The 12,912-nt window shown below is 43.7% G+C and overlaps 1 protein-coding gene across 1 annotated transcript; it reads right to left on the bottom strand.

Moving 5' to 3' along the window:
- Nucleotides 1-1,249: 1,249 nt before the first annotated feature.
- On the bottom strand, nt 1,250-11,132 carry LOC106595160 (tripartite motif-containing protein 16-like). The gene is made up of 7 exons (XM_045715987.1): nt 10,536-11,132; nt 10,009-10,104; nt 5,258-5,491; nt 3,795-3,954; nt 3,610-3,669; nt 2,812-3,378; nt 1,250-1,706 (listed from the first exon to the last, which is right to left on the bottom strand). The coding sequence occupies exons 1-6, from the start codon at nt 11,130-11,132 to the stop codon at nt 2,870-2,872; spliced, it is 1,656 nt and encodes a 551-aa protein (XP_045571943.1). The 3' UTR covers nt 1,250-1,706; nt 2,812-2,869.
- Nucleotides 11,133-12,912: the final 1,780 nt, after the last annotated feature.

Raw genomic sequence — 12,912 nt, 5'->3', positions numbered from 1 at the left:
TTCCCTCCACGGCAAACTGCCATGGAACTTCACCTGCTGGCGATGAGAAGTAGGTGGCCAGCTTCTCCCTCACCTGGAGTGCCTGTCTGGGGGCGTTGTTGGCACCTGCCCTGGTGACATCAGGTAGGTGACCATTTGGCGTGCCCATCTCCATCCGGAGCGGCTCCTGGAATGACCTCCGCAGGTAGTTGTGGAGAACACGTGGCCTTCACGCAGGCATCGACATTTGAGGGGCTGAGACCAAGCACTCTCCGATACATTCTCCACCGGGCTGCCAGAATCCCAAAGGCGCATTCAACAACTAACCTTGCCCTGGACAGTCGTTTGTTAAAGATCCTTACAGGCTTTGGCAATGGCAGCTGGCGTCCAGCGTAGGGCCTCATGAGGTTGGGTCTTAAAGGGAAGGCCTCGTCGCCGACGACGACGTGAGGAACAGGTCCCAGGTCTTCAGCCCCAGGGAGTGATGCAGGTGGTGGAATCTCCAGGGTGCCATCCTGAAGTGCCTGGCCAAAGGCAGAGTCCCGGAGGGTCCCGCCATCACTTCCCATAAGCACCAACATCGACAACACGGAAACAGTAGAGGCCATCTACTACAGCCAAGAGTACAACTTCATATGTACCCTTGTACACATTGTACAATTTACAATGTGACCCAGTTCAATGGGTCTGAACAGAACTGGGGACGTCAGACATGAAGATGTCTAAACACAACTGGAATATCATTAGTTTGTGATTCATTGTTAATGGATTTTCAATCAGGAACACAGAGGAACAACTTGACAACATAACAATGTGTGGGTGGGTGGAGATCTAATATTGTTTTGTGACAAACACTAAAGCATGATATTCTAATAAATCTACACCCTATTCCCTACGTAGAACACTACTTTAGACCTGGTCAGAAGCACCGTAGTGCACTACGTAGGGAATAGGGAACCATTTGGAACAGAGACCAGTAATTCCCCTGAATATCTTTCTCTTCCTCATCTGGTTTGTTGAACAGCCCTTCACTCCTCCCCTCTTCCTCTTCCTCCCTTTTCATTCTATTCTATCAGCCACACCACTAGCTCACCTCCACACAATCCATTTACAAGTTAAAGACTCACCTTGGAATAAATAACAAAGGAAAACTATTACTAGATGAAGTTTAGTGTTGGATTTTTTATTTCCCATCACCATAAATCATATTTAATCACTGAACAGTAGCAGACCTAACTTCATCTGTTCCTGACTCTGGATAGTGGATTAAAAAGACCATCAATCTCCAATGATATTAAAGTCCTATTCTGAACATTACTGATATACTGAGTGGCAAGTCCAGATATCTGCTGGTTTTATTGTTTGGTCAATAGCACCACCTGCTGGACAGGTTTAATGTTGCTGGACTGAGCAGTATGGGAGGATGAAAGATGACACATTTAGGGCCGGTTTCCTGGACATCTACATTGAACACGCTTTTTAGTCCAGGACTAGGATTAATCTGTGTCTGGGAAACCAGTCCATATAGTTTAGTAGAAAGTAAGTGATACCAGCTTGTAGTGGACTGACTAGTCCTGAATTGTCCTTTTGTTCCTGGACCATTTTCCATGCAGCTCCAGGTGACAGAGAAACATCAATTAGGGCCGAGCTGATCAATGATACTGAGGAGAATTACATAGAGACAGAGAACTAACTGAGAAAACATATCAATGGTTCTGAATGACAACCAATATACATCACCACCAGACATAATGATTCATGGAAATGGACCCTACTACAGTTTAACCAGCTCAGCTATAGACTACACCAGCATGACTAGTATCTATGTGGACCCTACTACAGTTTAACCAGCTCAGCTATAGACTACACCAGCATGACTAGTATCTACGTGGACCCTACTACAGTTTAACCAGCTCAGCTATAGACTACACCAGCATGACTAGTATCTATGTGGACCCTACTACAGTTTAACCAGCTCAGCTATAGACTACACCAGCATGACTAGTATCTATGTGAACCCTACTACAGTTTAACCAGCTCAGCTATAGACTACACCAGCATGACTAGTATCTATGTGGACCCTACTACAGTTTAACCAGCTCAGCTATAGACTACACCAGCATGACTAGTATCTATGTGGACCCTACTACAGTTTAACCAGCTCAGCTATAGACTACACCAGCATGACTAGTATCTATGTGGATCCTACTACAGTTTAACCAGCTCAGCTATAGACTACATCAGCATGACTAGTATCTATGTGGACCCTACTACAGTTTAACCAGCTCAGCTATCGACTACACCAGCATGACTAGTATCTATGTGGACCCTACTACAGTTTAACCAGCTCAGCTATAGACTACACCTGCATGACTAGTATCTATGTGGACCCTACTACAGTTTAACCAGCTCAGCTATAGACTACACCAGCATGACTAGTATCTATGTGGACCCTACTACAGTTTAACCAGCTCAGCTATAGACTACACCAGCATGACTAGTATCTATGTGGACCCTACTACAGTTTAACCAGCTCAGCTATAGACTACACCAGCATGACTAGTATCTATGTGGACCCTACTACAGTTTAACCAGCTCAGCTATAGACTACACCAGCATGACTAGTATCTATGTGGACCCTACTACAGTTTAACCAGCTCAGCTATAGACTACACCAGCATGACTAGTATCTATGTGGACCCTACTACAGTTTAACCAGCTCAGCTATAGACTACACCAGCATGACTAGTATCTATGTGGACCCTACTACAGTTTAACCAGCTCAGCTATAGACTACACCAGCATGACTAGTATCTATGTGGACCCTACTACAGTTTAACCAGCTCAGCTATAGACTACACCAGCACGACTAGTATCTATGTGGACCCTACTACAGTTTAACCAGCTCAGCAGTACCAAAGAGATTAAACCCAGGATAGAGGGGCTGAGTGAATGTGGTCTGGACTCTGTGGAGGAGGGTCATTGTGTCAGAGACACTGTAGAAGGACAGAGTACCTGCCTTGTGATCCAGGTACACTCCTACTCTGGAGGACTGAGGGCCTGATACTTTAGTCACAACATTATTGTGTCTGAAATAATAACCATCACTATAGCACTGTAAACTCCAGGACTTGTTATTGAATCCAAATATATTATCTCTCTCTGTTCTGCTGATGTCTTTATATGAGACTGCTGTATAAACATTACCACTCCACTCTACCTCCCAGTAACAGCGCCCAGTCAGACCCTCTCTACACAGAACCTGCAACGTGTTGGTGAATCTGTCTGGATGACCAGGATATGGTTGGACTTGGCGTGTATAGGTCACCTTTCTGTTCCCTTCAGACAGAGAGAGGCGTCTGTTTGCTGTGTTTGGGTCCAGTGTGAGCTGACAGGAATCTGGGAGAAGAGCAGAGACCAATGAGGGGTGTCAGAACAATAAGTTAAGTCAGATACTGTATCTACCCTGTCTTTGATTAGAGCACAGCAGAGATCAAATCAGAGAAATATGAGGAGTCAGATAGATACCCAGTCTTTGATTAGATCTACTATTGCTATATATTTCTAGAGGGATTGTTAGGAGTGGCAGTAAAAAGAGACTGTTAGTTACTTCACAATAAAGAGACTCACATTGTAACAACTGTTCTCTGGTCTTGGTCTCTGGAGGCAGAACAACCTCCACTATATTCACTACAGACACACAAACACATTGACAGAGAGAGGGAATGTTATCATCATACCATATTCCACATGTATATGACTAGTAGGGAACTTTCAATGGTCTAAAGTTGATGTTCTGATTGTTTTCAACACACCTGTAGTGGAGATCTTGGTCCATTCTCCTTTAAGGAAGTCTTCTAGTTTCTCTCTCAGTTCAGACACAGTCTTACTCACATCTCCAAAGTACTGAAGAGGACGGACAACGATGCTGGGTAAGTCTGAAGATACACTGATACTGGAGAGAGACTGATAACTCTGGAGAGAGAGAGAGAGACAGAGAGAGAGAGAGAGACAGAGAGAGAGAGGGACACAGAGAGAGAGAGAGACAGAGAGAGACAGAGAGAGACAGAGAGAGAGAGGGACACAGAGAGAGAGACACAGAGAGAGAGAGAGAGAGAGAGAGGGACACAGAGAGAGTGAGAGAGACAGAGAGAGAGAGACAGGGACACCGAGACCCAGAGAGAGGGGGACACGGACAGAGAGACAAAGAGGGACACAGAGAGAGAGACACAGAGAGAGAGAGACACAGAGGGACACAGAGAGGGACACAGAGAGAGGGGGGACACAGAGAGAGGGGGGGACACAGAGAGAGGGACAGAGGGAAAGAGAGGAGGAGAGAGAGAGAGAGGAGGGACAGAGAGAGAGAGAGGGGGACAGAGAGAGAGAGGGACAGAGAGAGAGAGAGAGGGACAGAGAGAGAGGGACAGAGAGAGAGAGGGGGGACAGACAGAGAGAGAGGGACAGAGAGAGAGAGGGGGACAGACAGAGGGGGACAGAGAGAGAGAGAGGGGACAGAGAGAGAGGGGGACAGAGAGAGAGGGGGACAGAGAGAGAGAGAGAGGGGGGACAGAGAGAGAGAGAGAGAGAGAGAGAGAGAGAGGGGGACAGAGAGGGAGAGAGAGAGGGGGACAGAGAGAGAGGGGGACAGAGAGGGAGAGAGAGAGGGGGGACAGAGAGGGAGAGAGAGAGAGGGGGACAGAGAGAGAGAGGGGGGACAGAGAGAGAGAGAGAGGGGGACAGAGAGAGAGAGAGAGGGGGACACCGAGGGGGGACACAGAGAGAGGGACAGAGAGAGAGGAGGGACAGAGAGAGAGAGAGGGACACAGAGAGAGAGAGAGCGAGAGAGAGAGAGGGACACAGAGAAAGAGAGGAGGGACAGAGAGAGAGAGAGATACAGAGAGAGAGAGATACAGAGAGAGAGAGGGACAGAGAGAGAGAGATACAGAGAGAGAGAGGAGGGACAGAGAGAGAGAGAGATACAGAGAGGGAGAGAGAGAGACACAGGGAGTGAGAGAGACACAGGGAGAGAGAGAGACACAGGGAGAGAGAGAGACACAGGGAGAGAGAGAGACACAGGGAGAGAGAGAGACACAGGGAGAGAGAGAGACACAGGGAGAGAGAGAGACACAGGGAGAGAGAGAGACACAGGGAGAGAGAGAGACACAGGAAGAGAGAGAGACAGACAGAGAGAGGGATAGAGAGGACAACATAATGATTGAGATGAATAGTTTCACATGAAGTTAATTTCATATCACATGTAACAAGACAGTTTAGTTACCTGGAGGAAATGGATGTGATCCTCTGTGTGTGAGAGCTGCTCCAGCTCAGTGCTTCTCTTCCTCAGCTCAGCTATCTCCTGCTTCAGTTGCTCCAGGACTCCTTCAGCTTCACTCACTTGATCCTTCTCTTGGGCTCTGATCAGCTCCTTCACCTCAGAGCTCCTTCTCTCAATGGAGCGGATCAGCTCAGTAAAGATCTGATCACTGTCCTCCACTGCTGACTGTGCAGAGCGCTGTTAAGAGAGAGAGAGAGAGAGAGAGAGGAGGAAGGAGAGAGAGAGAGAGAGAGGGACAGAGAGAGAGAGAGAGAGAGACAGAGAGACAGAGAGAGAGAGAGAGAGAGACAGACAGAGAGAGACAGAGAGAGAGAGACAGAGAGAGAGAGAGAGACAGAGAGAGAGAGACAGAGAGAGATAGCAGTTAGTTAATACACAACCCCCTGCCTCTGATGCCCCTTCCCTCCCGCTAAGCCCACCTCCGTACGGTACAGTAGCCTCTGTGCTGCTTTGAGTCAGAACGCTGCCACCCTGCTCTCCAGGTCCACCAAACCCAGTGATCAGTGGTTCCTCCCAGACCCACGGCCCAGGCACCACCCCCCCCTCCTCTCGTGTGGGTCTCAGCAGCTGCCAGGCCCTCAGTACTGCAGCATAGAAATCAGAGACCCCTGTTGTATTGAGTCTCTCCGGCCGCATGATGAAGAGCTGCTGATCCAGCCACAAACCCAATTCAGTTTTCCATAAATGGCACCAAAAAATGGCTCCCTTTTTAATTTACCACTAAAACCTGTTCTTAGGACAATGGGACGACCTCAGAGTTGACAAGGTAAAACTCTGTTGTTCTGCCGCTGAACAAGGCAGTTAACCCACTGGTCCCCAGGAGGCCGTCATTGTAAATAGAATTTGTTCTTAACTGACCTGCCTGGTTAAATAAAGGTTTCATTAAAAAGTCTGGCAATAACTTAACTTTTCATTATTTAGACAGACTCCTCTAAATAATAAATATAATAAAATAACAAAAAACAGTTAAATGCTAAGTACTATACATAGGTTTTATTTAAAAAATAACAATAGAACCTATTTAGTACTATAATGGTATTTACTAACATAATATTATTACTATAATAGTTTCTAAAGGGGTTCTAGGCTACCCTACCCTAGAATTAGGGTTCAGGATAAAACAGGTTATACGTAGGGTTAGAGTTTCTGTACAGCACTTTGTGACATCTGCTGATGTAAAAGGTCTTCATAAATACATTAGATTGATTGTTAGGTTCAGGGTATTTAAAGAGATAAACTGTATGGGTTTATATCTCTCTTGCTCCTCCCTGTGGTCTTCTGTGGGAACTACATACCTCATTCACCACACTTGATAGGCTCATAATCTGAGGTAGCAACTGAGTCAGAGCTACAAATCAATGATCTCCACCTATCCATTAGGTTTACAACTCAGTGAACCTGCGCAGCATTCTCTCTATTTGATGTCTACGAACCAACAGATTTCAACGATTATCATATTACCCAGCAGCCATTTAGAAACAAATAAAAAAAGGTTATTTCTTTTTATTCTTTCTTCTGACTGTTTAAATCGGACACATCTTGAAAAAGAGAACAGGGACATGCGATTTGTTGAGAATTTACACCTTTTAATATATAAAAAAAATATATATATACAGTTAACCATGACCAGAACATGTTTAACGTTTGATAGTTTTGCGCCAACCATCCCTGTAGGTCACTACAATCAATAACCAGGTGAACAGTGAGCTTCCTCACCAAGTAGCTGTAACCTAGTTAATAATAAGTTACCTGAGGTAAACCTACAAGGATAGTTAATAATAAGTTACCAGAGGTAAACCTACAAGTTTAGTTAATAATAAGTTACCTGAGGTAAACCTACAAGGATAGTTAATAATAAGTTACCTGAGGTAAACCTACAAGGATAGTTAATAATAAGTTACCTGAGGTAAACCTACAAGGATAGTTAATAATAAGTTACCTGAGGTAAACCTACAAGGATAGTTAATAATAAGTTACCTGAGGTAAACCTACAAGGATAGTTAATAATAAGTTACCTGAGGTAAACCTACAAGGATAGTTAATAATCAGTTACCTGAGGTAAACCTACAAGGTTAACGTGGGCTGGAAGAGAATTACTTCAAAACCACAGCAAACAGCTGGGACATATAGTAATATTATATATATATAATATTATATCACTGGGCTCCTCTGTGCTAACAAACCCTGTGTACCACCCCTCCCCTGTTTAACCTTGAATTTCGTTCAGAAAAACACTTCCACATTTAGCAAAACTAACCAACTCTTTACGGATCTGTTCAGTGGTAATAAACGGAGGCAGATTAGACACCACTACTCTTGTCGAAATCAGCACCAACACAACCCCTCACATAAATCATACTGGTAACTAGCCGGGTAACAAGACTCACCTTTTACATTACCACAACCACCGCCTTGTTCATTCTGGATACAGAGTGTATATGTTCCCACCTGTTCACCGACCAGGATCAATAATTCCTCCACACCATTCTCCACAACGCACCTGAAGAGACAGCGTTTCTTCTCCACTCGGTTGAGGACATCAAACTACCCTACTCCCTCCTCAACTCTAACCGATAAACAGCGAAACCGTAAACAAACCCTCCCACCATGACAAAATACATTTGGAAAATAGGCAAAAGAATAGCTGCACTCTTCACGAACGACAAAACCTCACGTTACCAACTTCTTCTTCTTCTATGGTATAATGGCGGTCCTCAAACCAACGTTAAAGGAGCATGGCGCCACCTACTGTGCTGGAGTGTGTTCAATCACGGTTTACACCATTTCTAAATCCTCCTACCTAACTCAGTACTTCTGAGAAAATAAAAAAGATCCCTACTAACTTCTAATAGACCCTCCCCCATCCCCCAAATCCCTTCCAAACCCCCATCCAACCCCCCATCCAACCTCAATGACCCTACACTTCAATCTTTCCCTCTCTTCAACATCCTTACAACAATATAACAACACATGCTCCACCATTTCATTGACAATACCCTCCAGACACAAACCATTCACATGCCGCCAACCAGATGGAAGGACCAGTTCAATGTACAATGTCCTAAACACAATCGAGGAAACACCACCTCTTCCTTCCTAATCTGACCTTTGAACCTTGGTCCACCGACCTTTCTTTAGAGGACATATAAATGCCGTCCCTTGTGTTCAGAGTCCCATCTCTTCTGCCACACATCTATCAAAATGTCTCTGATCTCACATTTGTCCTCACCTCTACCCAGTGGAACATTAATATATATTATATCTTGTTTTAAAGTTATTTTAGCTAACTAGTCTACAATTTCATTCCATTCCACACCTGAATGTGCTGGGACCCAGCATAATCTCACTACTAGACCCATTCTCTCAATTCTCCATAATAACATTAATACCTCCAATAGTAGGTCACTCCTAATAGATTTACCAGATGATAAACTATTCAATACAGACAGAGAATCTGAGGATACTATAATTCTAACAGGTTGTTCGTCCTCCACCCACTGGAGGACAACTATTATCACCAACAGTTCAACTGAGTACACTGACAGTTCATCTGTTAGTCTTCTACATATCTGCACATCACATTCAGGAAGGTAAACACCTGCTCCTGTGGGCCCACTATCTGGGCCCTTGGATCCATCTGTGAAAAGAGGTAAAAAGCATAACAACTTCTACCAATGTAATTGTCAACCAGTTTCCCTTTATCACTGACTTCTGACCCAATCTTTCCTTTTGTCTACCAAGGTTAGATCAACAACAGGATCTGGGAGTAACCATGGAGGAACATCCCCTATCACCACAGAAAGGGCCAACCTCCAACTCCCTGAAACTACTCTCATCAGCAAGCTTTCCAACTGTCCAACCAAAACCACTGCCTTGTCTACTAGTATATTCCCAACAGTCATCTAGAACAGTAGCAGTGGGATGCTCAACCTCACAGCCTTTCAACCCAATAAGCTAATGACAATTTATTACGTCGTATATCCAAAGGCATCTCACCTGCCTCAACTGGACTATAATATAAATCCATGATATTTTGGGATACAAAAATGGGAAAAGGGGAAATTATGATAATACTAAAAAACACCCTTCTAACTAACCCTACACTCATTAAAACCCACTACCCCATTCCACTACTTTGACCCTATCTGCTCCTGCACCAGGCCAACTAACCCTACACTCATTAAAACCCACTACCCCATTCCACTACTTTGACCCTATCTGCTCCTGCACCAGGCCAACTAACCCTACACTCATTAAAACCCACTACCCCCATTCCACTACTTTGACCCTATCTGCTCCTGCACCAGGCCAACTAACCCTACACTCATTAAAACCCACTACCCCATTCCACTACTTTGACCCTATCTGCTCCTGCACCAGGCCAACTAACCCTACACTCATTAAAACCCACTACCCCATTTGCTATGAACACTAAGAAGCCAACCTTACTGAAGCATATATCCCTCGTTGGCCCATCCCTCTGTGCTGTCACAGATCTACTACTCACAGGGATCCTCTCAGGATCCCTCAGCCTTGACCCATCCTCCTCTACTTTCTTCACTGCCTCAGCAGTGACAACCTGTTCCCAACAGTGGGGTCAGTGGGATTGGATAGGAGCCCCTCTACCTCTCTCTCTCTCTCTGACTGGAGGAGACAGGTGAAATGGTGTGTCTCCTCTGGTCAACAATACTCACCTTGAGAGACTCCACAGCCTGTTGGAGCTCCTTCAGCTCCTTCTCTCTCTCCTGGAATCTCTGCTGGACCTTCTGCTGACTCATCCCCAGCTGCCTCTGTGGAGAATCACTCTTCAATGAGCTATCAAGCTTTATTAGTCCAGTAGATCAATAGTATAGTAATGTGACATAGGGCCCATAGAGAGGAAGGTCTAAAAATGGATGGTCCATTTACTAAATGATATTTATTTGTTGCTATGTGAATGATTATAGTTTTTATGGTAGGACTACATGTATCAACGGGTTGAGACTGAACTTTGGACTCATAAAAGGGCATTCAGAATGATAATAGTGTTTGACATTATAAAATGGTGATACATCTGGAGAATCTGGGTTAACATATCTATATACTCAAGGTTTGTGTTCATATTTGTTCTGCTGAGGATCTATTTCATTTGAATGATCTCATATTCAAACAGCCTTAGTTCCTACTGTATCTTTAATTCTTTGTTTATCAGACAGTCACCAACAAGTTGTTCTGGTCTTACCTGTTTCTCAGTCCTCTCTGCTGCAGCTGACACTGTATCATGGCCTTTATGTTCATCCATTGTACACAGATAACAGATACACTGCTGATCGGTACGACAGTAAACCTCCAGCAGTTTGTCATGATGAGAGCAGATCTTCTCCTGTAGTTGTGCGGTGGCTTTGACCAGCTTGTGCCTCTTCAAAGCAGGAAATTCGTAGTGAGATTGGAGGTGAGTCTCACAGTAAGAGGCCAGACACACCAGACAGGACATGAGGGCTTTCTGCTTTCTGGTCCCAGTGCAGAAATCACACGCCACATCTCTAGGTCCAACATAGCACAGAGCAGGAGGGGGAGCAGCCTGGAGTCCTGTCTTCTTCAGTTTCTCCACCAGCTCAGCCAAAATGTTATTTTTACTCAGCGTAGGCCTCGGACTGAAGGTCTGTCTGCACTGAGGACAGCTATAGACCCCTTTCAGAACATCCTGATCCCAGCAGCCCTCAATACAGCTCCTACAGTAACTGTGTCCACAGGGGATGGTGACTGGTTCCTTCAGTAGATCCAGACAGACAGAACAACAGAACTGGTCCTGGTCCAGCAGAACTCCCTGTTGAGCCATTTGGACGGTTGTTCACTCTCACACAGACAGACGACACAGAGACTCAGATCAGTTTCGTTTCCTCAGAAGAGAGTTTGTGAAGGGGGATGGACTTCCTGGTTCTGCCAGAGGGGTGGGGTTAGAGGGAGGGAGGGGTTAGAGGAATGCAGGAAGAGAGAGAGGAACTGCATGCAACATCAAGAGGGAGACAAATAGTTTTGTTCCAATGTTAGAGCCTTTAACATGGAATAAATGACATAATGAATCTTAAAATGTGAGTTGTTAGAATATATGAAGGGTAACAGTTTTCTATGAAGTACGTATGTATCATTATTTTAATGACCTTTATAATGCCTTATAAATCAATAAGTCCTGAGGAGGTGTGATATATGGTTATTATACAGTACCACGGCTAAGGGCTGTTCTTAGACAAAACACAACACGGATTGAGAATTATCTAACACTTTCAACAATACAATCACATTTTATTTTATTGGTTTCATACACATATTTATCAGATGTTATTGTGGGTGAAGTGAAATGCTTGTGTTCCTGGCTCCAACAGTGCAGTAATATCTAACAATGCTTGTGTTCCCAGCTCCAACAGTGCAGTAATATCTAACAATGCTTGTGTTCCTAGCTCACAGAGGGCAAATCTAAAAAGTCAATGAAAATATTAGGACAAGCAATGATATATATATATATATATATATATATATATATACACTGTGTACTGTGATGTGATGCATAGACAATTTGGAGTACATCTGTAGTATATCTGAAGAATAGTAGATGTACAGTAGTAGTTATATAGGATGAACCATGACTAGAATACAGTATATACATATGAAGTGGACAACAGTAGTTATATAGGATGAACCATGACTAGAATACAGTATATACATATGAAGTGGACAGCAGTAGTTATATAGGATGAACCAGGACTAGAATACAGTATATACATATGAAGTGGACAGCAGTAGTTATATAGGATGAACCAGGACTGGAATACAGTATATACATATGAAGTAGACAGCAGTAGTTATATAGGATGAACCAGGACTAGAATACAGTATATACATATGAAGTGGACAGCAGTAGTTATATAGGATGAACCATGACTAGAATACAGTATATACATATGAAGTGGACAGCAGTAGTTATATAGGATGAACCAGGACTAGAATACAGTATATACATATGAAGTGGACAGCAGTAGTTATATAGGATGAACCAGGACTAGAATACAGTATATACATATGAAGTGGACAGCAGTAGTTATATAGGATGAACCAGGACTAGAATACAGTATATACATATGAAGTGGACAGCAGTAGTTATATAGGATGAACCAGGACTAGAATACAGTATATACATATGAAGTGGACAGCAGTAGTTATATAGGATGAACCATGACTAGAATACAGTATATACATATGAAGTGGACAGCAGTAGTTATATAGGATGAACCATGACTAGAATACAGTATATACATATGAAGTGGACAGCAGTAGTTATATAGGATGAACCATGACTAGAATACAGTATATACATATGAAGTGGACAGCAGTAGTTATATAGGATTAACCAGGACTAGAATACAGTATATACATATGAAGTGGACAGCAGTAGTTATATAGGATGAACCATGACTAGAATACAGTATATACATATGAAGTAGACAGCAGTAGTTATATAGGATGAACCATCACTAGAATACAGTATATACATATGAAGTGGACAGCAGTAGTTATATAGGATGAACCATGACTAGAATACAGTATATACATATGAAGTGGAC

The sequence above is a fragment of the Salmo salar genome, chromosome ssa03, assembly GCF_905237065.1.
Source record: "Salmo salar chromosome ssa03, Ssal_v3.1, whole genome shotgun sequence".
Lineage (NCBI taxonomy): Eukaryota > Metazoa > Chordata > Actinopteri > Salmoniformes > Salmonidae > Salmo > Salmo salar.
The sequence above is the reverse complement of the archived record's forward strand: the minus strand, read 5'-3'. Positions and strand labels throughout refer to the sequence as shown.